The sequence below is a fragment of the Balearica regulorum genome, chromosome 3, assembly GCF_011004875.1.
Source record: "Balearica regulorum gibbericeps isolate bBalReg1 chromosome 3, bBalReg1.pri, whole genome shotgun sequence".
Classification (NCBI taxonomy): domain Eukaryota; kingdom Metazoa; phylum Chordata; class Aves; order Gruiformes; family Gruidae; genus Balearica; species Balearica regulorum.
This window is the reverse complement of record NC_046186.1, coordinates 43,855,237-43,882,232: the sequence shown is the minus strand read 5'-3', so window position 1 is coordinate 43,882,232 and position 26,996 is coordinate 43,855,237. Positions and strand designations below refer to the sequence as shown.

The 26,996-nt window shown below is 38.9% G+C and overlaps 1 protein-coding gene across 3 annotated transcripts; it reads right to left on the bottom strand.

The window, feature by feature from the left end:
- On the bottom strand, nucleotides 1-25,171 carry MANEA (mannosidase endo-alpha). 3 transcript variants are annotated; one of them, XM_075747724.1, is made up of 6 exons: nucleotides 18,629-25,171; nucleotides 18,071-18,180; nucleotides 11,801-12,393; nucleotides 8,281-8,390; nucleotides 5,813-5,889; nucleotides 1-5,104 (listed from the first exon to the last, which is right to left on the bottom strand). In XM_075747724.1, exons 1-6 carry the CDS (start codon nucleotides 18,797-18,799, stop codon nucleotides 4,468-4,470), a joined length of 1,698 nt encoding a protein of 565 aa, XP_075603839.1. In that variant the 5' UTR covers nucleotides 18,800-25,171; the 3' UTR covers nucleotides 1-4,467. The 3 variants fall into 3 exon arrangements, with proteins under 3 accessions (XP_075603839.1, XP_075603840.1, XP_075603841.1); XM_075747725.1 differs by having other exon boundaries at nucleotides 18,093-18,180; nucleotides 18,629-18,785; XM_075747726.1 differs by lacking the exon at nucleotides 18,071-18,180 and having other exon boundaries at nucleotides 18,629-18,768.
- Nucleotides 25,172-26,996: the final 1,825 nt, after the last annotated feature.

Here is a 26,996-nt window from a genome sequence, read left to right as displayed (position 1 = left end):
TCACTTTTTGGGCATATATTTATTGTTCATGAAAGTATTCAAACATAAGCAACTAGGTTTTTTGTAAACATCGTAGGGAATTAAAAACATTGCTTACTTGAAAGTAGCAGAATCCAGCCTGTAGTTTTAATACAATGACATAGTACTTTAGAAATAATGACTTCAGTTATATGCACATATATAATTATATATAAATAGACAACACACATGTTTTAATATATGCATGTAAGCAAGTGCACCTCTGCCACAGCCAGGTAGGGTATTAAAAGAAAGAAATGTATTTTTTTAATTCATGATCAATACACAAAGATACACTATCCATTCAGAACAAAATTATACCTATACAATATTAAATTCATATCAGGCTTTTCTGTAGTGCCAATAATCTTGTAAATTCTCTTTACTGAATATTACAACTATGAAGTCTTAGAAATACGATCATTTTAGAAATTTATGCAACATTTAACATGCTGGTCAAAAGAAAGACCTACAAAAGGAATGAAATATTGATGCTATCTTAAGCAAGTAGAAGAACGAAGACCAATACTTGTAAAATACCCTAAGACTGGGAGAGAGATTTTCAGCTTACATTAAGTGGTAAATAATTTGCCCGTAAATAGTTTATTTCCTCTTTTTAGGTACACCAGAATCACAAAAAAGTGCCCTAAATTACAGTACGTCTTTGTCCATGTGCCCAGAGATACATTCTCCAACTACCACCACAGTGCTGAAAACACTTCTGTGAAATGTTTTCAAGAGAACCCGAGTCATACGTAAAACGTGTTAATTCAAACTATGCAGAGTGTATACATATCAAGTTTCATAACAAAAGAGTTCACCTTCTGCTTCAACAACCTCTTAGGAGAAAAATCATTGGCACCTCAAACGAATGGCACTAGACAAACATGATGAACATCCGTACAGAAACTACATACACAATAATCTACAGCTTGCCACTGGAATAGTTACAGCATATGCAAGTGTTCTTTCCCTCAACATTCAGTAAAAGTTTATAGATCTGAGAAACATGCACGACTATACAAGCTTTAATATAAACTCTTATTTCAGAGAAGACATATTAAGCTTTAGTTCTGAGATAGCTCACAGAACTAAAACAATTTACTTGATCACAACTGACAGAAGCAGAAATTAATCTATAGATTTTTCTTTTAAAAAGAAGTTCTCTTCTACCACAGACTTGCTACTTGTCTCAGAAACCATTTCCCCTCCGGGGATACTCAGTCAGTAGTATGTAATCAGTAAGTTCAGATATTTCTATAACTGCAGAGGCATAGCATGGCATGATCTCTATTAAAACTTCCCATAGTGTTTCTTGCCTAATCTATATAAATGCAGTATATCACTCTAAGTACTGTAACATACTATAACAAGAAGAGTCAAATACAATTCATCAGTGTAAAAATATTAAAAGTAATCATTACGATTTTTTTTGTACAATTTTTTTTTTTCAATTAGGAATAATAACAGTATGAGGCCAAAATGAAATAGAATCTAGATATTCCTTAAATTCCATCTCTGATCTTAAACTCATAATAAATATTCTTCCCTCCCTCCCAATTTTGGTTGCATATTGGAGTCTTTTTTTTTTTTTTTTTTAAGCTGTAACTGTAAATTGGAACAATCACCTTCTAAATACATTCACCTTCCCCATCACTCACTCCAGTAACTGTGCACTTGTAACAACTTATTTCTTTGCAGTTGTACAAATCCTCTCCCACAGATCTATTTTTACTCAAATTTCCAAAACCTATCATGACTGCAGCAGCAGTCCATCAGCAAAACTCTCCATTCCCTGTAACAAGAAGTAGCGCTTTGGTCTAAGTATAAAGTATTGGGCAGGCAAGTAGCATAGTTCTAGTAGCTGCTATTCCATCAGCTCTCCTTAGGATCATCAAATTAAATTCTAAACTCTGAAATATTTTATCAGGTTGCGTATTTGTATTTTAAAACACAGCTAGCACAGAAAAAATACAGGAAGTGCTCGGGGTGATGAATGTCTAGGCACTTATTTTTCATTCTTTTCTACGTAAGTTCTGTAAATTCTTCTAAAGATGCCACTAACGTGTCACAGCCCATACCACTTCACGGCAAGGGCTAAATGATACCTTTAGCGTAATTACAGAATTCTGAGTAACGAAGATCCATTACACTGTTACCATAAATTATATTTTAAACAAAGATAGATTACCTCAGTTGTACTGTACTCTACAACAAATTTCAAATGTTTCTATAAACAGCAACAAATGGAGCAACTTTTATAGTCATGGAGAAAATAAATTGCCACCAGGAGAACATAAGGAGTGAAAGCTGAGTGCAAGGTTGTCAAGACTAGTAAACAGCTCAGACAACTACAGTGAGAAAAGACCAGTGTATGACAAATGTTTAAGCAAGGGGTAAACAAAGACTTGTCCTTTCAAAAGGTTTGATTTCAGAAGATTTCTGACCAATATATGCAATATAGATATGCACAAATTTCATCATTCCCTCAGATTTAAAATAAATATATGGGCTCTTTGGGCTGTAAAAGCATAAACATAAAACAAATTATAAAAACAAATTATGTATAGTAATTTAAGAGACTTATAGTAAAACCATGTAAATCAGTTTCCTTAATAAAAGGAGTGGTTAATTTGGAAGCGGTAAAAGTCTAGCAAGTGCTACATATGTCTCAGTCACTATTTTGTGACTGCAGTTATACCTGTATCTACTTCAGTTTATCCACTTGAGCACAAGTAAAACAAAATAAGCCTTAGTAAACATTTGTTTCAGAAACACTTTGAAGTTTGCAGAAATGCAGTAGGAAAATGCAAAAAACTATGACGAGATAAGACTCCAATAACTCTAGAGGCACGCTTCAACACGCCAGGTTACATCTCTGTCACCCAATTTCTGCATTTTTTCCAAGCAGCTAAGGGCACTATATGACACCTCATCTCTTTAACAACTGCAGAGAAATGACAAGGGAATTTAACTGTAAATAAGTGAAAGATACATAAGCAAACCTTTTTCATACCAGAAAGACTCTAGAAAATATTAGTAGTAACTGGTTTATGTTTATTTGGAATGACAAAGGTTTCTAGAAAAAACATTCTGTTTTCTTTTTTGGTTTGTTTTCTTTTTTTGAACCAGACATCCTCACATTCACCTTACAACCTCATGGACAGATTACTGAGAGAACCAAGTAAACAGTGTAATTTCCATGGGTCCTGCTGAAATCAATGGAATTCTAGTGGTCACAACAGTTCCGGCATATGAACTAAAACACAGGATCAACACCTTGTATATAAAATTAAAAAAACAAATAAAAAAGTCACTTTGCTACAGATTAAAGATTGCTGCAAATACACAAAACACTGCAACTTCTACTATTCCAAAATTCAGGGCTCTTCTATGAAGTTGAATAAAAATGCCAAAAAAAGGATTGCTGAGGAGCTCATCTGAACAGTAATGAGATTTTAGTACCTACTATCCTGAATCCTGGAACAACTAGATGAACTATATGAAAAACAGAAATCTCAGATTTCAAATTAAATTAATGGGTATTGTAGGACTAGTAAGATATTAGCTTTAGAATTTTTAAACATTTTTTAAAAACACACTAGATCTGTCTCTGCAGTCAGTTAGAAGACAACAGTTAACAATGGAAGTGTCAGTTTATTTTTTGCATGTTTAGGGTTTTTTCCCCCCCTCAAAAAAATCTCTTCCACTCTCAGTTTCAAACCATTTTTTTAAAAACTCAAAGTAACATAGAAAAAACTACGTTACTGGCCACTATCCAGTAATCTGCAAAAGTCTGCACCACGTACTGAACAGAACAAATGGAAGCAGACTAGAAATCTTTCAGCAGTTCTTTGGAACACAATCTTTCAAAAACTTTTTTTTTTATTTTAAACAAAACACACATGTGTTGCATCAACACACCTCCTCAGTGTTTTTACCACAAGCTGGTGATGTATCAAGAACTCCTTGTGTGCAAAGCATTAAAAACAGTAGATGTAGATTATTCCACATACTACAGACATGCATCCTGCAGGAAGCTATCTGGAGAAAAATTTAGATTACAGCATCACTTTGATTAGAAACGCAACTACAAGAATAAAAGGAGTGTAACTATGCCAAATTCTTGTTCTGTTTGGTCATGTAGAGTTATCTCATGCAGATGTTCCAGAAGCTCAGCATGCAAATTACGAAGTTTAAAAAACAAACAAACCCCCAGCATTTTCCCTGAATGTTCTTGAACTACAATATCCGATAAGACAGAAATGCTGATATTCTCATCATCTTTTTAATTTTCAAAATTCAAATTCAGTAGTAGTGCATATACATTCAAGAGATATAATAATTTGAACATATCTATAATAAACACATTTAATAACAGATTTTTCAGCTCTTGATTTCTTTCTCAATGTATTCAATGCGTTAGGAAATGACTGCAGCAGCAATAGCTCACATAAGCCACTGTTCTTGCTCTTTTCTGTACTTCTCAGACCACTTCTGAGTAAGCTCTAAGTAAACATTTGGTTTGTGGGGCTTATAATCAAGGTAAACCACCTGTCCAGTCCGTTTGGGGACAGCTTTTTCAATTTGAGTTCCCTCATGCCATTCATTAAAAGATGTGATAGAAATAATTTCTGGTCGCACCAAAAGGGCTGCGCTGAAGGCAGTCTCATAGTACTTCCCATTGACACGATTACGGGTGTTGTGGTTGTTCCATGGTCGGATACTGGTATCAATATACCCTGGCCCCACACTTGGAATAAACATTAAGTTGTTACTATCGCAAAAGGCTTTTAAACTTGCCCAATTATGATGAGATGAGCCGTAAGAGAAGCCATTGGTGGCAAAGTACGTGTACATTCCATCAAAGCCACTTCTGTGAATGTCATGCTTATGTCTTTCTTCTACAAGAAGTGCAATGAATAACGCATCATATGGAGTATTTCGAATAGTCTGGGATCCAGAAGCAGTTAACAGATTTGCCCATATTTCAGGAATTGTTACGTAAGAATCATAAACATAGAACATGGGAAGAAATCTGCCTGTGCTGGTCTTATGCCTGTAAAAGGCTGGATGGCCTCCGTATCTATAAAGCAAACAAGTATCATTAAGACAAAATTTGCCATTTGGAAAATACTGTTTTACAATCTGAGCTGAAGACTTTTCCTAAAAAACTAATTTTAAAAGACAGTGCATGCGCTTCAAAACATAGCAATTCATACCCATTTTCAATCCAGTGTTTGCTGAAGTATTAAATCGTGAACCTGCAAAGAACCTTTAAATTACTACAAATCAGTAACTTAGTGTCAAACTGTGCTATAGGCACTAGTTTTCTCTGAAGGACAATTCTCTAGTTCAGTATGAAGAAAGACAGTCTAAGTAGCACTGATAAACAAAACAACTAGTAGCTGTACAGAATTTGTCAAGCTGAATTAAAATCATTAGAGGTCAACACATTAAAGCTCTAGCTGCTAGTTTGTCACTATAAAAATGTATGTTTAATTTATGTATCATGTAGCTAATACTTTAACTGCTTTAAACTGAAGTATCATGACGTGTGATACTAATGAATGTTGAAAGCAATTTACATTTAAGTATCTATGTAAAATACATGCTTCAATATTTAAAAAATAAACTTTGAGTTTTGTACCACTGAAATATGACCAAAGTTTCTTAGTTTTCTTCAGTCTCAGTACACATTTTTATATATTCTTCCAAGATTTACACAATATACAGAAGTCCCTCAAACCAGCATGTAACAAACCCCAAAGGACATTACTCTGAAAGCACTCACTTGTCAATGATGTATTTGACATTGTGGTACATACTGCGATCATCTCTATCTTTGTAGGGTTCAATGTGAAAAGTGACCTGAAAGATGAAAATGCAGTAAGAGGAACACAAATGTAAAATACTGTCGAACACACGGGTACTGCATATTATATGAAGCAAGTACCACTCATATTAAATATAGCTCTTTACACAGCAAACACTTTCCTTAGTCTATTTTGAAAATAATCCAACCATGATTCTATTTCTGCAGCGCTCTAGATTAGAACCTTCGGATCTAAGAAAGTTTGGTAATAAAGTAAATATTTAGTTTTTTACATTAAAACAAAACACTGCTTTTCTTTTCCATAAGCTACAGTGAGTAGTAAGCATGCTTCGGAAAACTTAGACAACTACAACAGAAACTAAAAATTGATGTAAAGTTTTATCTATTTGAATGTCAAAGAACTGATTAACCAATGAAACATTTTAATATATTAATAAACAATGTATTAAATTTGCTATAGATAATTCTCCAAGGAGAGTTTTTAGTGTCAAAACAGATTTTAAGATATGGGATATGAAAACTTTAATTTAAAATTTTATAGATTTATCAACAACAATAAACTCTTGGAACTAAATCTAATATAACGTACTACTACTGCTCTGAATTTCAAGCTTGGAGCTTATGGAATTATTTCACCTATACACGTGAAGTCACTTCAATGTTAAAATGCTATTGTTGTCAAATATACAAGTAAACTGAAGAGTATATTACATTAATCAAAACAAATAGTTTTCAGAAGCAATTTTAGAGCAGAATGCATTTAATAAAGTCTTCAACAATTCTGCAACAGTAGCAAATTTCTATTGTAGAGCCAATATCTATCTCTATTAGGTACAAACTATAGAAAAATACAGTGTTAGACTAAATCACTAGGACTGACAGGTTGAAGAGCACTATAATTTTACATTTCATTTCCAACTATCAAAACCAGGCAAATCAAAAGGACATATAGCATACTTGTATTTAGCAGACATAATAGAAATGTATTTTGTATGTTGGGTTTGGTCTACTGACATTCCTAATACTTAGCTATAATAACTTACTAGTGCAAGAATGTTTAAAAACATTACAGTGAAGATAGAATTCCCTGGTAATATCTATACTTAGTATATGTATTCCAGTAATAATTCCAAACAATAAACAGTTCCACCCATATTCCAATGATTACCACAGTATTACATGCATTTTCCTTGGTAGCTTATTTCATTTTGCCTCGGCTCCTTTGACAGACTTGAATGTTAACAAGTTCTTTTAGGTGAGTGCAAGCTCCATCAGATGATCTGAAAATTCTGGGGAAGGATAATACTTTTTTTTTTCCTCTTTTTAAGAATTTACTAGTACATATGTGCAACTTATGTCACATTATGCCATTCACCCAGCATTTTTAACAGTTTCAAAATTAATTCTGTATCTGATTTAACAATCCAACTTTCCTCCTGCTTGTCAAATAATCTACAGTGCCTACTAGTGACAGGAAATTTCTCTGAGAATCTGCAACTTGCACGACCAACTAAAACCAGAGCAGATGAACAGGCTCTATTTTTAGTCCCTAGTACAGACAACACCCTCCAGAGATGAAACATATACAGCTACTTAGATAATTTAAAACCTCAAGTTTATGACTTGGCAAGACTAAAAGGCAATGCATGTTTTCTTCATCCCAAGGGAAAATACAAGTTTTACTCCAAAAATAAATAAAACCAAGCCACAATTTTACTGATCAATCCACTTAATCTTTAATTGATCTGATATTTCAGGAAGCCGGTTATTTAGCCCTTCTATCTTGTCACGCCTTGGAATAACCTAAAATCAGTGCAGCACCTCTCTGACCTTACTGTCCAAGGCAAGTGTTCCTGATACCTTCTGGATAAAGACATTCATTCAAACTAAAACTTCTAAATCTTTATTACTCATAGATGCTTGCTGCTGACCTCTATGATCAGGTGCCAGCAAGTTATGTGGTAATGCAAAAAATGAGGTTAGTCTTTCTTCTTTCTCCAAGTTCCTTAGTTTATAGATCATTGTATTCCATAATATTTTGAAATATGTAATACTTCCCTCAACTCCTAAGACTCATTTGAAAACAACACATTTTTAGGAAACAGTTTTTAAAATTAGACAAAGAAAACCACCACACCTTAGATTCTGTAAGCTTTAGATCTGAACCAAAACAGAAAGAAGGCAGATTACGATACTTATTCTAGTTATAAGGCAATATTGCTTAAGTATTATCAAAATTCAGTGTAATTCACAGGGCACTTATACCTGCTTCTATGACCCAAAAGAAGTGCAGCATAATAGAAATAGAAACAATCGCCACCATAAGAAGCCTCCCTGCTCTATACCATGAGTCAAATGAAGTGAACTCTTACCAAGGTTTACTTTCCTAAGCAGTCCTATTTTATGCATCTTTAAAAACACTTTACCTTTAGATTATATTTGTGTGCATAATCCAAAATAACAGGTACCAAATCATCAGTTGGTTCTCCATTTTCATCAGCCATACCCGGTGGGTACCATGAAAGCACTATTACACCTGAAAATACAAAACATCAGTTTTAAATCATGTTGTTTAACATATAAAATGTATGTTATAACATTGTCATGAGTTATAATTACTGTTTGATGTGAAATCTACATAATATAAATGAGAAGGTCAAATTACTTTTTAACTAATTGTGAAATCTCAGTATTCTCACAGTGGATTTTAATTTCTCTCTCTAAAAGACAACAAAACAAACAGTGCTAAGATCATCTGTCAAGGGGACAGATCTGTGCTCAGTGTCCCACGCCTAAGAGCTACTCCCTCCCGCCTTTCAGCACAGCATCCTAACCTCCAGGTTGTACCAAGACGAGAACGCTGCCAACTAAGGCATTATAGCTATGCCACAGTACAGCCAGGGAACATCAAGATACGTAGGGTTAGAGAACATTCAAGAGATGAGGGCTATGCATGTGACGAAAGAGATTCTCATTTTATGAAACTTTATTCCCCACCATATTTCTGCACTGTACCTCTGCCTCTACTACAAAACAACCATTTCATACTAGAAGCAGTGACTGTAATCCCACAACTTTCCTTCTTGCTAAAAGCAGTTATTATGCTGTAGTCTCCCATTCCAACCATGTGAAATTAGTTTTTCAATTTATTACCTAAAAAAAAAATGCTTGAGTAACTCTCAGTAATTTAAGGATGTTATTATTCCTGTATTTGTTGTCGTCTTTTTTGACATGTCCCTATACTGTAAATTTTCCTGACGTTCTCCATGAAAGCAAAAGAACACATACCTCTTCAGAAAGGCTAAACCCTTTCCTCCTAAAACAAAACACTGTCAGATAAATAAGTTAGACCTTTTAGGTGTGTAGTTGGAAATAATATCAGGAAGAAGGTAAGACACAAAGAAATACATGAAATAGTGATGTAGCAATGTTCTCCTAACAATACTATTTAAAACATATGGAAGAGTAAGTCAATGGGATTCTTTCTAACTAGGTAAAGATTTAAGTACACAAATCAGGTCACTGAAACAGATGGAATTTAGAGTATATACTTCCCTGTTTTATTAACATTGCAACATTTCTGACTAACAATTTCCAGGCAAACAAGTCCAAAATTACGAAAAAGAAAGCATAAATTAGAGTGAATACACAATCATCTTCTAACATCAAAACCAGAAATTTGAGCTCACTTGTACATAGAAGGTAGTTCAGTTACCCTCAGAATATTCTCTCCACATTTTATTAAAAATAAAATATTTTTTTATAGATAATATAAAAATAATAGACTAATTATCACAAGAGACAGTCTGCTCAAGGACAAGAAAAATGCAGTATTTTACTGCATTTTATCACCCTCTCATTTCACACATAGAAAAGGACAAAATTCAAATGAGTAAGATGTAAAGGACAAGTACAACAGCAGCAACAAACCCAGGTTATACTCAAGGTATTTTGTATACATCATCTGTCAAGATCCTCTTCTATACCATTAGGAAATAGGGAAAAAGTTCAGGAGACAGAATTGTTCATCAAGGAACATAAATTCACATTTGCATTGGTCTTTGAGAAAGACTATTTAATAGAGAAAATATTCCTGTGGCTGAAAAATGAAGTTATGTACCACTAGAGGAGTCTAAAAAAGGATGGACTTGATGCTGAAAACAGTAGTATAAACACGTTTAAAACCAGAGCAGAGTCATTTAAGACAAATGAAGGACTTCAAAGTGGATTACCACAAAAATAGGCTGATGCAAATAAATGAATTTCACCATGCAATCTGAGGAATAAAATCTATTGCATTAATCTGTGAAAAATTAGGAAATTAATAAATAAGGAAAGAATTGCAAAATATAAGAATACAAGGAAACGGTGCATGAGACTCCTGCTGTTCCAATCTCTTACATGTCTGATCATTACACAATATTGGCTGAAAGAACCACTTACATTTTTCTGCTTCTGATAAAGCCTCAAAAAAGGCTAGAAGAAAAATTATTATTTGACAGAATGTAAAATGCGTGTAAAATGGATTAGACATTGGCTATGACAGAAAGAGAAGAAACTGTAAATAGTCATCCTCACAGTACACCAAAATATGAACAAAGTATAATTCTTATTTAAAAAGGTGCAATATTTGAAGTAATAACCTGAGGGAAAAAAGTTGACGATTTATGTTGGTCAAATCTAGATGGAAGAAATCAGAGTATACTTAAATCCGTAAATCAGAATAACAGCAGAAAAAAATAGCACTTTTTACAAGTATCAGTAATATTACAAAGCATACATCACAGGAAGCATGAACTACTCATTCACATTGCTGATTTTTCAAAGAAAGAACAACTTCACTTACTAAAAAACACCCTTATTTTGCAAAGCATTTTGCCTAGTATTTTGCACCTTTTCTACCAGCAGTTCAGCTTTATTAGACATTTGTATTAAGAGGATGAGAAACATCACATATTCTTCTAAAGCTACATGTGCCTTCTCCACTTTCATCACACTATCATGCATTATTTTGCTTTAGATAAGACTAAAAATATCCTCACTGGTAACTAATCCCTGTGATTTCTCTGCCACAGATTTTCCACTGTTGTTGGTGTTCCTGTTAATGGAGCTGTATTACTGAAAAGGGTGAGAAATTTCCTATGTTTGTATTAACTCTTGTACAAAATACAGGTTAGGTTAAAAAACAGGAGAAAACAATAACCAAGATGTAAACATTATACAAGTAAACACTACTAATGGAAATATAAAAATTACATCAAACCTTAGTGATTAGGTGAATGAAAGAGATTCAATCCAAGGTGATTAGCACTCCAAATAACACTATGACCTCTGGACATGTTCCTCCAGTTACACTTACAGAAGCTGTTCAGAGTTTACTATTAGACTACATGACTACTTATTTTAAAGAAAATTAACATAACAAGGACCATAAAGCCCAACAACAAAGAATGACACCAAAACCATATTAAATATTCTTATGTATATAGTCCATCGTATTTAAGAAAGGGAACATCAATTTGTATTGGGGAAAAAAAAAGATACCATGCTCCTAATTGAATAGACAGCTCCATAACCATATTAACATGATTTACTGAAACCTGTTCTTAAAACTGAAGTATTCATCTCCAAAAATAAAATACACAGACAATATATTCTAGCGATGGTTTCTGTATTTTCTACATAGGATATCAGTGCTTAACAGTAAGTCATGAAACACACGCACCTACAGGATTACAAATTTCTTACGTTTCTGTGCTGTTACACTCATCAGAGCTTTGAAGATGTAGGTTTTGGCTGAGGATTAAAACTCAAATACAAAGACATTTACTAGTTTCAGACATTTTCAGAATTACATAGAAAAATGGAAGAACTGGTCAGTTGTGTTCATTCACGTATTTAAGGCTGGATAAATGAACAACATGCTGAAACGTTAACATTCATTACCAGTTGAAGCTGAACGCATTTGTTTCATGTGGGCTTCTATGACAGAAGGGTCTTTGGAACTGTAAGATCCCAGTTCAGGATAAAAGTTGGCCCCAATGTCCTCAGGAGGATTATGCCTTCCCTTTGGATAATTGTTTGCAATTTTGGGATCCCAATGTGGCAACAACGGATGGTTCCAGTGAATATATTTACCATCAAACTGCGGATTCCCAAACCAACTATAATAGAATATATGAAAGTTATAATTAGGAGAAGAGAGTTCTTCTTCCAACTTGTTTACAGGAGGCATAGATGCTTTCATAGTATTGACTGCGATACTATGCAAATTACTGACACGTGTTACAGTATCTCCTTGAATCCTATTTAGTGAATTCTGTTTATTGTCTAAAAGTACTATCCGTTGTTGAAGTTCGGGCAACAAACCAAGTCCAAACGGATCCCCAAAGCCAGCTCTGTCAGGTCTCAGAGTCTTCAAAGCCATCATTATGGAGCAAATAAACAAAATGAAAAGCAACAAAATGATGCATGTTCTTCTGCGAAATCTTGCCATGATGTCATAGTTCAGAATCCAAACAGAAGGATTTTGGCCGCAACTGATCAAAAGACAAATATTTTAAAGTCAGATTTCTTATTACCTAATTCAACAGTATGAAATGCTTCATAAAGTTTCTACATAATAGAAATAACATGGAGACAAATGCTATGCATACGCTGACTGCCCTTTGCAAAGAAGGGAGAGGGGAAAAAAACCCCAGTATTTCTGCATTTGAGAATGTGCATCAGGTTCTGAGGTTCTATCACCTAGGACTCACATTTTATAAAACATCTTATTTTTGAACTTCATTGTTTTCCTAACCCAAATAAATCCCATGGAAAAAATGGAAATTCTGTTACATTATTTCAGAACTATCATGTTTTGACAAGTCTGATAGAAATAACACAGAAAATAGAAGAAAAAAAGCAGAAGCCATGAAAGGACAGTAACATGGCAGAACAAGAGTAAAGGACAAAATAGAATATGACAGAAATACAGCTTATGTTCAGAATGCAGGTTTCATTTACTAAGCTATTTAGTGGCTTCAGATTAACCACTTCATGTTTAATTAACCAGCACACTGACTAAATACTTTGGCAAATTAAACTCGAAACGACGATGCTTTGCTACTTTACATATCTAAAATTCTAATTTGTTTTCTGAATTATGTAAACAAAAAACAGCATAGCATTAAGGATGTACCTCAACCAGAAAGACTGTAAGTTAGCTGCTGGCAGCCTGTTAGTACAATGTCACAGCTGTGTGACACTTTATGTATAATTCCAGGACTAAGTTCAAAACAAGACCAACAGTACACAGCAAGATTTGAACCCTGAAAGTAGGGGGAAAGAAAATTAGTATAACGGAATGCCCAATTACTTTATTTATAACTTTAATTTCTGTTCAACAGTAAACACAGGAGAGCCAGAGAAAAGAATTAACAAAATTTAGGTTACCACAGAATTATGTGGAACATGATTATGCATAAAAGTGACAACACTAAATTGGAAAATCTTAGAATAAATTTCTGATTCAACAGCCATTAGACATAGCATAGCTGTGGTATTGTATTTCTGTCATTGACCTCAAAATGTTAGAATCTTACTTTAATTTACTGAGATTTACTACCAATGTTCTTTACTACTGTTAAAGTGCATTAATAGCTCAGTTGTCACAACACTCTCATTTGTTACTGCTGTGATCATTTTAGATAAGGAATTTTAGAATATGCTTTTTAAGAACACAGCCTGAATTGGATTAGCAGTATGACACTACCGAAATGGGAAGTTCTGTTTCCATTTTCAGCCTTAATCCATTCACCTTGCTGTCTACCTTTAGTAACCTCTGGGATTTATCTGGTTTTCACAGTGAGGTGACTCCTACACTTCAACAGCAAAACCCTGTTAACATCCCAAAAATAAATAACAAAAAAACCCCTGTGCACTTTTACCTTGTTAGAGAGCTGACTCAGCTGAATGAGTACCACAGCACTAATGCCAACAAACGAGTTAATAGCACAGATTGGGTAAGGGAAGAGAACGAAAATGCTGCTGCATATTTTGCCCAACTGGATTGTGAAACCATACTTTTGGCTACTGTCAGGGAAAATCATTTTACAACATATATGCCTACCATACTTCAATTAAGGCTTTTCATTAACAGATTTCACATCACTACCTCAAATTACAGGTTTGGTTTTTTTATAGCTCACAATCCATCGCAAAATCTTAGAATTTTGTCAAAGAGATTATTTGGAGTCCTGAACATTTTTCTTCTACTAAGAAAGAAACTTTAAATACATTCAAACTACTTCTACTATTTTTCCTGACCTTTTCAGTCTTCTTTCCAGTCTATCATGCTACCCCTCCCTGTGATTTTAACTCAATTTTGGGATTACACAAACTGAAGTTTTCTAAAGGGTCATGATTTTTTCTTTTCTTTAAAGGTAACAATATTATTCACCTGGCTAATGTATCAATGTATTCAGTTTAATTTAACCCAGATGGTATTGATCTTCCTCAAACAATATCCAGGACTGTCAGTGATAAATTACTTCTGCAATTATTATCTCATCTCTTCTGTAAAAAGAACTAATGACTCCAATGTCTATAATTAGGAATGTTCATAAAGTCTTTCACTGGGGCTTTCCTATTCCATATTGAAGAAACTGTTCCTTTTTATTCTTTCTTTGACATATTTGCTACTAAATTCTTCCTCTATTGCATCAAGATTTCTCTATCATAAAGTGCTTTTTCTGAAATGTCAGGTATTGATCTTCTCACGTTCTTCTTTCAACAAATATTTTTCAATGGAATATTCATCATGGAAGTATATTAAAAAACAAGCAGCACACTAACTAAAGTTTGACTATCATCAGGACAGACCCTGGTCTACCATAGCATATTATGAACCTCTAGTGTGCTTATACAGAGGTTCAGCATTAAAATGTAAAATTTCTAAAACAAGTAAGTGATACCTATGGTAAAGGCTTGTGTTTTAGGGAGACATCAGTCTCAATGATGATGACATAATTCAGCCCTGGCATAGATACCTATACTGTAAAAGCTGCATTGAAGTGCTACAGGTTGGCAATGCTTGCATTATGTCATTTAGTCTTGTTCAGAGCTACTCTTTAGAGACAGTGACAGACAAATTATGCTCATCAACGCTAGTGCCACAGCAGAATGGTAATATTGGGGAAACAGAGTGCGCAAACATGCCATATGAAACAGCTACCTGAAGTTATGTCTCTCCTTGGAACTGGAAAGATCTTAGAATACATTTCTGATTCAACAGCCATTAGAGATAGCATAGCTGTGATTCTGTCTTTGTGTTACGGACATCCAAATTTTAGAATCTGACTTCAATTTACTGAGGTAGACAGTACATTTGGATCTAACAGCAGTTCCCTTTCTCAGCAGGAAAAAGTCAGCCTGAAGAACTTCAGCTTTATGCAGATTAAAATCTCACATACAGTTACTCTGACTCATGTGATGACTTGTTAGCAGCTTTTGGATTCTAACCCCAAGTTTGTTGACCCATGTTGGTGTACCAGTCAAAAAATTTAAGTAGTTCAAGTTCTTTCTCTTACCTAGTGAACTCACATTAAAAGAAAAAAAAAAAAAAAACCTAAACCAAAAAAACCCCCATCTGTAACAGGTCGGAAGCAAGACCAAGTTAGTTTAGATCACCACTCTTTGCTTATGGGCAAAGAACAGGTCCAATATATAGCAATGCTTTACCAGAATAGATACGCACCTTCAGCTATTTGTGGATCAGAGACTTCTTGAGTACAAGGTCATTTCTTTGCACAAGATGAAAAAACACCTGTTTAGAAACTCACCTGCTAGTTTAGTTTGATGCCCCTAGTTCTCAAATTAGAAGGGAGAGTAAGCAAGCATTTGTTTACATTTATTAATTATTATTTACACTTTCTACTTCACTAATAATTTAATTGATTCTATCAGATTCGCTGAGCTTTCCTTTAGAGAAATTTCTAGTCTGGATATTGTATCCCTATCACTGGATGCATTTAAACATTTTTGAGGTGTTTCTTTTCTGTATTGTTTCAGCTCTACTGCATGCTTCCCTTCTGAGATTAGGGGAATACATTTTAATACAGTATGACTTTCAACATGCATCCTAGACATCTTTTTTTAAAAATTTTGCTCTCTGCTCCTTTTCCAAAAACTTCTCTATCAATTCAGTTCACAGCTAACGCATGCAACCTGACTGCAGAATTATTATCATCCCTAAATCTAGTTTCTGAGTGGTAAAAATGAGCTCAGAGGTCATTCCTGTGAAAAGAAAACTGTTTTCTTCACTCTGTGCATTACACTACCTTTTTTTTTTTTTTTTTTTTTTAATCACTAAGTCATTCCGTACTGGAAAGTCCTTTGGGAAATTTTCCACTGAAAGGTGCCTGGAGAAGTCAGGATCCTCAGTTAACTCTGTCAATGTACTCTTCACTACCACACACGCTTTTCCAATTCATGAATTGTTACCTTCAAGTCCAGACCAAAAGCACACTGGTGTCATCTCCTTTTATGATTACAGATACTACATTTCCTTCCTTTACCACAAAAGAGTAAAACCTATATTGCCATACCATCGAGTCTCCTTCTCAAAAAAAAATAATCTTACAGAGTTATTTTACTTTTAGTTTTTAAGCTGCTATATAGACTTAAAAGCAGAAAATAGATGTAAGTATATTTATCCCTCTATGACCATCTCTGTTCCAAATTAATTTGTTTCTTATATGAGAAGAGATAGTATGAAACTTATCACAGTAGTAAAAAAACTCCAGTTGTTCTTCCTAAAACAACTAATACCTCCATTAAAAAAAAATGCATCCATGAAAAAAGCTGAAGTATTTTCTAAACCGTTTCCCAAAATTAATAGCAAGCCTGTCTCAAGGATAACCTCTCCCATTCAAGCTCGTACTTGACAGTGATGTGGTTTTTTTCTCCCTCACTGCTGGTATTTACAGCCTTAAGATATCCCGCAGGCAAACCTTCTGTTTATCCTTTCCACTATATCAAGAAAAAAAGGTACAGGTACAACAGAGCTTTTTTTCCACATCATGTTTCCCAAAATAAGGATGCTTCTTCAGTCACAGAAAAAAAAAAGGGGGTTAATTACTCTAGATCGTTTTGGTCATATGGTAACTCAAGTTTCAATACTCTGCTCTATAGGTTGTTTTTTCCAGTTTTACTGATTCCAAAAGAGAAATATGCAATGCAAAGTATGTTCAGATAAAACAGATGTATCTATTTTGGTAAGAACCAGCAAATACTATAATTTATTTGTTCTGATGTTCCTTGACCATAACAAATGAAAGTGCAGTAGAGAAGAAAGCTCTGAAAATCTGACTGTCTTGATGCAAGGGTAAGATCATCCAAAAGTCACTGAGGTTGCCAGCTCATGGCTGGTATCAAAGCTTCTCAGCTAAGTTTTCTAAGCTTAGCTTCTGCTAAGATTTCCCAGCTGGAAGAACCTGAAAACTCTGAAGTGACAGAACAGCTCTAGACTGAAGCTTCTAGGCCTTCAAAGCCCTTCATTCTGGAGCTTCCGTGCAGAGATGCACCTAGAAACAGTACTTTGGTTCCCAAGAGATTGACCAGGTGAGCTTTAGTAAACTTCCTCAAAGGCTGATAAGAATCTGTCCGAAACATGAAATTTACATTGCACATCCCAGTCTGGAGACACAAATAACAACAAAAAAAGCAACAGAGGCTGACAACATCTTCCTTGTGAGAGCGTCGAGAGTATTTCTAGTATTAGAAAAACTGGGCAATTTCTCAAAGAAGTGTCTGCATAGGAAAAGCCTCTAAAAACTTTTTTAAAAAAGCTCTTGAAAATCATTAAAGGTAAAAGACAACATTACATATGGCAAGCAGACAATTTATAGTTGTGCTTATACACTAAATATAAATATTTTTAAGCACTTCCAGTAATATAAGGTTTCTTTTTGGTCCACCTAATTTAGAAAGAGGTATCTGAAACATGACAATTCTAATATGGATAACTAGCTTTCATAAAACAGGGAACGTGGTTTTTTGCTAACCAGATTTGAATTTACGAAAGACAGCAACAAGAACAAAAATCAATCCTGCTGCATTTTGTTCTAAACATGATATGATGGCCTCCAGCATAAAATTATATTTAATATATATGACTATTTGATTTCAACACGACAGCGCTCTCCTACTTCGACAGGACATCAAAACCCACACCTCACTTCGAGCAGCTGTGAACCATGAAAAGAAAGCAACCTTCGGCCTGCTTCCTCATGGGGAACCACCTTCCCGGGGCAGTTCACAGCACAGGCAGCTGCAGAGCGAGGCTGTTTGACAAGAGTTGGAATTAAGAAAGGCGAGCGAAGCCGCCTCACCCCCCGTCCCTGAGCAAGACTCCCAATTACAAGCGCTCGCACTTTTCTCTTACACGGATGAGACAAGCGCCGGAGCCTTCAGCCAAGCGCCAGCCCACGGCCAGAAGCCACGAGTGAGAGGCACGGCGACGGGCCTTCGCAGGAGCGAGGAAGGCGGACACCGCCCGACGAGCGCTCGCCGCCCCTCCGACAACGTCCCCCTCCCCTCCCGGCCTCTCCCAGCCCTCCCCAGCACGGCTCGATTCCGAGGAGCACCGGGCGGACCCGCACGCCGCGGCGCCCAGCCCGGCCCGGCCGTCTCCTCGCCTGCCCCCGCGGCGGGCGGCGGCGCTCGCGGCGCATCTGAGGCCCGGGAAGGGCCGCCAGAACAGGTGCTCCGCGGGCCGCTACCATTACTCACCAACCCGAAGCAGGGGCGCTGCCCGACGGCCAGTGAGAGGGCGGGAAGGGGGACGTGCTCGTAGGGAAGCCGGGCGCGGCAGCCGGACAAGCCGGGGAAGGCTAAGGCGGGCTCGCACCGCTCCGCCGAGGCTGGGGGGGGGCAGATGCGCATGCGCCAGGAGTTGAGCATGCGCGGGGTCGGAGCGGTGCTGGAAGCGGTTCTGGGGGCGGAATGGCGGCACGGCGGCGCTTGTACCGTTACCGCATGGTTGCGGCCGCGCTGTTCGTGCGCCGTTGTGAGGGCTTGGCGCCGGTTACTGCGGGCCTCCGGGGAGGGGGGGGGAAGCTCGTCAGGCTGCCTGCGGCTGGGTGCTCGCTAGTGCTCCCTGCCTTTTCCTTCTGTGAGGAAAGACTTGAGCAGCTGCATATTAGACCTCCTTGGGCTTTGAAATAGCCTTGTTTACTCACAAGACCTAAAAATTCTTCAGTTCTTTAAAGTTCTTTGCTGGATTGTTGGCTGCTTTCCCAACTGAGAAAGAACTTGCTCAATGGTAGTGGCTAGATAAAGCCCATGGCTGAAATCTGTGGACGATGAGTGATCCTGAGTGAAAGTGGCACCTCTGCACCGCTAAGGATGGTGGTTTGCACCCGCGTTAGAGTGAGGCGATCAGGACGGTGATGCGTTGATAAAGTCAGTTCGTTAGGGTAATTGCCCACCTTTATACCATGTCAGCTATATAGGAGTAACTCAGGAAAAAAATGCATGGATAGAAGTGTAATAAATACTCCTACTATAGAGTCGCTGTAATTGCATGTAATTGCAGTAATGTAGAAATGGTTTCACTGATGTTTCTTATGTTAACATTTCAGGTGTGCTTTACTCTTTATTTTATGTAAAATAGTGAAAATGGGCTATGAATAGTTGCCATAATAAGATTAGTAACCAGATCAATTAAAAAAGTATATACCTATTTTCTAATGTAAGATCAGAAGTCTATCAAGAATCCTAGAATGGTTTGGATTGGAAGTGTCACCAAAATTTGGGAATAAAAGAAAACTCCTTAACACCAATTTAGCATTAAGAAGCAGGCATTTCATTTTATTGCAGCACTGGGTGTCAGGAGGATAGTTCCTCTAATTAGGCACCCCTAACACAGGTTCCCTTGTCATATTTATACACAAGTATTGCCAAGATTACAAAGTGGTACACTCCCCGTTAGAATAATTGGTTTATATTTCTTTGCCTAGTATGCAAACTAGAACGCATGCTCAGATCCTTTCTCTGCCTCTATCTTTTGAGTAGGTGGTATAATTTGGGTAGGGGGCTTATGGGTTGGTGGTCATGGGGACCCTGGCCCAAGTTACCTTTCCCCTAGTTTCTCAATACTTTGATGTTGATAATTGTTCACTATATGCCTCAGGAAGATAAGGATGCTCTTGGAGGCAATTAGTGTCCTCACTTTCTGAAAAGTATGTACATAATGACCTTGCAGTGTCTTGTAGCTCCTCTTTTTTATCATGATGTGTAGCAGGTGCTCATTCTAAGACTCGTTAGTGTTCTACCTAAAGTCACAATGAATAGTTTCTTATCACATATAATACAAGTAGGCCTTCATTACAGACCTATTTTTTGGCTACAGAAGTGACCTCAAAGATCATCTAGTTCCAACCCCCCCGCCCCGACATGGGCAGGGACACCCTCCACCAGACCAGGTTGCCCAAAGCCCCATCCAACCTGGCCTGGAACACTTCCAGGGAGGGGGCATCAACGGCTTCTCTGGGCAACCTGTGCCAGTGCCTCACCACCCTCACAGGAAAGAATTTCTTCCTGATATCTACCCTCCTTCAGCTTAAAGCCATGACCCCTTGTCCTGTCACTCCATGCCCTTGTAAACAGTCCCTCTCTGGCTTTCCTGTAGGCCCCTTTTAGGTACTGGAAGGCTGCAATAAGGTCTCCTCAGAGCCTTCTCCAGGCTGAACAATCCCAACTCTCTCAGCCTGCCTGCAGAGGAGAGGTGCCCCAGCCCTCTGATCAGCTTCGTGGCCCTCCTCTGGACTCTCTCGAACAGCTCCATGTCTCTCTTGTACTGGACCCCCCAGAACTGGATGCAGTACTCCAGGTGGGGTCTCACAAGAGTGGAGTAAAGGGTCAGAATCACCTCCCTCGACCTGCTGGTCACACTTCTTTCGATGCAGCCCAGGATACAGTTGGCTTTCTGGGCTGCAAGCATGCATTGCTGGCTCGTGTTGAACTTTTCATCCACCATCACCCCCAAGTCCTTCTACTCAGAGCTGCTCTCTTCTTGATGAGCACTACATTGACTTGATACAAATTGTTGTACTAGGTAAATGGCATGGCTTTCCCACAGAATGAAAGCATTTCTTCTCGTTGCCTGTTGAAAAGTGACTATAATGAGTTGGATCCCTGCGGTGTAGTTTGCCTGATTATTTTTTTCAAGAACGTCTCTAAGCCCTGAGAAACACAGTACAAACAGTGACCAGAATTGTGGTTTCATTGAAATCAATAGCAAAACTCTCATTGATTTCAACAGAGGCAGTATTTCACCTCGTATGTGGATGAAAAGACTTGGAATGAGTGTAGATATAAACAAGATAAACAAGTAAATTCAACAGCTCCCGTGGTTCTCCTTGAGTTCTGAGAAAATTGACAGGCAGAATTGCTGCACAATGTTTTCTTTATGTTGTCTGAGTGCTCTGATGGGAAATACATTTGTAGTGATACTTATTTCTAATATTATTTCTTGCGAGTATCTGAATAATTTCATTAACAGGGAGTATGTTGTAAGTGATTCAGTAATATCATGCTTTCATAACAAATGTGTTGGCACATGAATAGACTGGAGACTGAAACTTGAAAACTTCATATCCATATCATTTCCTCACAGTTTTACAAAATTTTTCTTTTACTGCATTTTCTTTCTTTCATTGTCTTCTTTCTTGCTTTTTCCTTTTTTCTCTCTTCTTTTTTCTTTCTTTTATTCTTCTTTCCTTCTTCCATTCTGTCTTTCAAAAGAAAAGATAGCATAAGGATGCTCTTCACTTCTGTTTATGGAGGACATAATTTTAATTTTCACTTTCTCTTTATCATGTGGAAGGACTCCTACTGGAACTAAGAAAGTTTGTTTGAAAATAAGATAATCAGAAAGCATGAGTGGAAAAAGTAAATCTGAAGCTTCATTTGGTCATGTTCCATTAAAAGTACATATTTACAGGATAGAAATTTACTACTCTTAGGAAATAAACAGAAATAAAAAATATATTCACTTAATCAGAGGAAAAAAAACCTAAAATTTGTTGTTCTGACGTAGTTCTATTATGTTAGAACATTTTTGCTGATTGAAAAAAAAAAAAACAAACCAAAACTATTTTATCAAACTATTTCCTCTAAGCCTTTCTACATACTAAGGAAATTAAATAATTATGTTCAGTTTAGGTGGAACCAGGGAGGTTAATATGATTGTGGTAATATTGTTGGGTAACTTTATTTTTTAATATTTTGTGTTATCTTTCTTTTTAATTCTCAGTCTTATGCTTGCTTATTTTTCTGTGTTAGATCTTGGTGTACCTTTCCCTAGCCTGCCTTCAGTGTATATTCTTATCTTTCCTGCAGCTTCCATAATTATCTCCTCCAGCAACTGGGCACTGTTCTTTGACAGGCCAAGGGCACCCATCTTACCTGACCCCCAAGGCAGAATGGTGGGCACTTCTCTGACAGCAAGGGCTGCAGCTCTGGCTGGGGGGGTCTGCAACATTTACCCCAGCACAGCCAATGCCTCCATGCAGATAGAGTTGCTGAAGGGAGAGGCTGCAGTGCAGACCTCAGGCTGCAGGGAGTGCCCAGACCTTTCTCCTGGGGCAGGGAGAGGTGTCAGACCTGGCTGCAAAAGGTGTGCCCAGGTGGAGGACCTTCTGCAGCAGGTGGCTGAGCTATAGGAGGCAGTGAGAAGGCTACGTAACATCAGGGAGGCTGAGAAAGAGTTAGATAGCTGGCTCCAAATGCAGTCTGCAATGGAGCCACAGCCGACAGCTGAACAGCCAGAATCTCCCCGACAAGCACACACAGAGGGGAGGGAGGCCAATAATGCAGAATAATGGAAACTTGTGATGGCAAGGAGGAAGAGATCTCCCTCAAAGCCTGAGGTGTCCTCGCAGAACCCTTTCACCGCTCTGCAGACTGAAGAGGAAAGACCTGGCACATCAGGAGAGATGCTGGAGCTGAGGAAGGCAGTCCAGTCTGCTCCCCGTGTAACAACCAGCACAACTAAGAAAACCTTATGGGTGATACCTTCTAAGGGGTACATAGGCACCCATTTGCCAACCTGACATACTCTCCAAAGAGGTGCGCTGCTTAATGGGGAGCTCATATCCAGGATGTCACAGAGAGACTGCCAAGCCTCATGCAGTCCACTGACTGTTATCCGCTGCTGTTTTTTCACGTGGGCAGCAGTGATACAGCTAGGAGCAGTCTGAGGAGTATCAAGAAGGATTGCAGGGCCCTGGGAGCAGCAGTAAGGGACTCTGGAGCACAGGTAGTTTTTTCATCAATCGTCCCAGTCAAAGGGAAGGGGTTTGAAAGGGCCAGTTGAATCTGTTGAGTCAACAAATGGTTACAGGGCTAGTGCCACAGCCAGTTTGGCCACTTAGAGCATGGAACTCGCTTTGAGAAACCTGATCTACTGGGGTCTGATGGGGTCCATCTGTCAGAGAAGAGGAAGAGCATCTTTGGTCACTGGCTTGCCAAGCTGGTGAAAATGGCTTTAAACTAAAGTTGCTGGGGGAGGGGAACCTCAGTCCATCCCACTCCTATGAGTTTGATGCCAGTGCCAGCAATAGATACCCAGATCTGGGAGAAGGATCACAGGTCAGCAGGAGAATACCTGAAGTGCAGCACAAAGGAATTGCAGCCACTCCAGCCAGTATGTCAGCTTCATCGGGGCCCAACTTAAATGCCTCTATGCAAATGCATGTAGCATGGGGAATAAACGAGAGGAGTTAGAGACGTGCATGCCTGCAGGGCTATGATTTTATTTGAATCATGGAGATGTGGTGGGATGACTGTTGAGACTGGAGTGTTGGGATGGAAGGATACAGGCTCTTTAGGAAGGACAGGCAGGGAAGATGAGGAAGGGGTGTTGCCCTCTATGTCAATGACTAGCTGGAGTGCATGGAGTTCTGCCTGGTGATGAATGAGGAGCCAACTGAGAGCTTATGGGTCAGGATTAAAAGGAGGACAGGGACAGATGACAGTATAGCGAGCGTCTGCTACAGGCTACCTGACCAGGAAGACCAAGCAGATGAAGTCCTCTGTAGACAGATAGGAGCAGCCTCATGTTCACAAGCCCTAGTCCTCATGGGGGACTTCAGCCACCCTGATAGCTGTTGGAAGAACAACACAGCAGGGCATAAGCAATCCAGGAGGTTCCTGGGATGCGTTGATGATAACTGCCTTCTCCAAGTGATAGAGGAGCCAATGAGGAGAGGTGCCATGCTGGACCTTATTCTTACCAACAAGGAGGGGCTAGTGGGGAATGTGAAGCTCAACGGCTGCTGACCATGAAATGGTGGGGTTAGGGCAGTGAGGAGGGCACACAGCAAGTTCACTACCCTGGACTTCCTAGGGAGCAGACTTTGGCCTCTTCGGGGACCTGCTTGGTAGAATACCATGGGACAAAGCCCTGGAGGGAAGAGGAGCCCAAGAAAGCTGGTTAGAATTCAAGGATCACTTCCTCCAAGCCCAGGAGCGATGCATCCCAACCAAGACGAAGGCAGGCAAAACCGCCTGGAGGCCTGCATGGATGAACAAAGAGCTCCTGAGCAAACTCAAACACAAAATGGAAGCCTACAGAGGGTGGAAGCAAGGGCAGGTAGCCCGGGAAGAATACAGAGAAACTGGCCGAGCAGCCAGGGATCAGGTTAGGAAAGCCAAAGCCCTGATGGAAGTTAATCTGGCCAGGGATGTTAAGGGCAACAAGAAAAATTTCTATAGGTATGTTAGTGACAAAAGGAGGATGAGGGAAAATGTGGGTCCCCTCCGGAATTAAATGGGTGACTTGATTACCCAGGATATGGAGAAGGCTGAGGTACTCAAAGACTTCTTTGCCTCAGTCTTCACTGGCAAATGCTTGAGCCAAACTGCCCAGGTCACAGAAGGCAAAGGCAGGGACTGGGAGAATGCAGAACCACCCACTGTAGGAAATGATCAGGTTTGAGAATATCTGAGGAACATGAAGGTGCACAAGTCCATGGGACCTGATGAGATGCATCCACGGATCCTGAGGGAGCTGGTGGATGAAGTTGCTAAGTCACTGTACATCATATTTGAGAAGTCCTGGCAGTCTGGCGAAGTTCCCACTGACTGGAAAAGGGGAAACATAACCCCCATTTTTAAACAGGAAAAAAAGAAATACCCAGGGAACTATAGGCTGGTCAGTCTCACCTCTGTGCCTGGCAAGATCACGGAGCAAATCCTCCTGGAAACTATGCTCAGGCACATGAAAAATAAGGAGGTGATTGGTGACAGTCAACATGGCTTCACTAAGGGCAAATCATGCCTGACAAACTTAGCGGCATTCTATGATGGGGTTACAGTGTTGATGGATAAGGGAAGAGTGACAGATGTCATCTACCTGGACATGTGCAAAGCATTTGACAGTGTCCCACACGACATCCTTGTCTCTAAATTGGAGAGACATGGATTTGATGGATGGACTACTCGGTGGATAAGGAATTGGCTGGATGATCTCACTCAAAGAGTTGTGGTCAACAGCTAAATGCCCAGATGGAGACCAGTGACGAGTGGCGTTCTTCAGGGGTTGTACTGGGACCAGCAGTGTTTAACATCTTTGTTGGCGACATGGACAAGCGGGATCAAGTGCACCCTCAGCAAGTTTGCCAATGACACCAAGCTGTGTGGTGTGGTCAACACGCTGGAGGGAAGGGATGCCATCCAGAGGGACCTTGACAGGCTGGAGAGGTGGGCCTGTGCGAACCGCATGAAGTTCAACAAGGCCAACTGCAAGGTCCTGCATGTGGGTTGGGGCAATCCCAAGCACAGCTACATTCTGGGCGGAGAATGGATTGAAAGCAGCCCTGAGTAGAAGGACTTTGGGATGTTGGTTGACGAGAAGATCAACATGAGCCAGCAATGCACGCTTGCAGCGCAGAAATCCAATTGTATCCTGGGCTGCATCAAAAGAAGTATGACCAGCAGGTCGAGGGAGGTGATTCTGACCCTCTGCTCTTGTGAGACCTCACCTGGAGTACTGTGTTCAGCTCTGGGCGCCCCAGTACAAGACAGGCATGCAGCTGTTGGAGTGAGTCCAGAGGAGGGCCATGAAATTGATCCAAGGGCTGGGGCACCTCTCCTCTGCAGATGGGCTGAGAGAGTTGGGATTGTTCAGCCTGGAGAAGAGAAGGCTCTGAGGAGACCTTATTGCAGCCTTCCAGTACCTAAAGGGGGCCTCCAAGAAAGCTGGAGAGGGACTGTTTACAAGGGCATGGAGTGACAGGACAAGGGGTCATGGCTTTAAGCTGAAGGAGGGTAGATTTAGATTAGATATCAGGAAGAAATTCTTTCCTGTGAGGGTGGTGAGGCACTGGCACAGGTTGCCCAGAGAAGCCATTGATGCCCCCTCCCTGGAAGTGTTCCAGGCCAGGTTGGATGGGGCTTTGGGCAACCTGGTCTGGTGGAGGGTGTCCCTGCCCATGTCGGGGCGGGGGGGTTGGAACTAGATGATCTTTAATGTCCCTTCCAACCCAAACCCAACCCAAAATTCTATGATTCTATGTTATCCTGTAACTTCTCTCTTTTTCTTTATTTATGGATACAATAGTTGTAACAGAGTGTTCTGGCTTCAGAACAAACACAAAAGAGGGAATAGCCTGTGCTTGTTGCCTTTCATTCTATTCTCAATAGTCCTATCCATCTAAAAATCATGAATCTCTCTCTTTCTTACACTTCCTTACTTCTTCAAATCTGAACTATAATCAGTTTTTGTTCTAGAATGTTTAGCAGACAATTTTCAGATCTAAGTATGAAAACAAAATTCCCTTGAGACTAAGTTAGGTGAGAAGCCAGGAGCTGGAAACCTCACTGTTCCATCACAATTTATTTAGTGACAACACAAATGAGGTTTTTAATTTCAGGAATCTAATGAAACCTAATCTAATACTGAAATTTAGTTCTGAGCTATATTCCCAGATAGGAAAATACTCCTACAGAGTCAGAATACAGATAATCAGATAATACTACCTTAAACGTGGAACATGCATCCCTCTTTCATTGTTTTCCTCTTGCTACTGAAAATGTGGCGTCAATACTGTAATCCTGATGCTTGATTTTTAATACTGTTCTTTGCTTACTAAGT

Bases quoted from the DNA above. Each gene is read 5' to 3' on its own strand.
- MANEA (XM_075747724.1), bottom strand. From the start codon at position 18,799: ATGCTCAACTCCTGGCGCATGCGCATCTGCCCCCCCCCAGCCTCGGCG. The intron at 18,181-18,628 runs GTGAGTAATGGT...CTTGTCAAACAG, and splicing joins AGCGCCCCTGCTTCGGGTTG to CCTCGCTCTGCAGCTGCCTG. The intron at 5,890-8,280 runs GTAAAGTGTTTT...TTCATCTTTCAG, and splicing joins CACACAAATATAATCTAAAG to GTCACTTTTCACATTGAACC.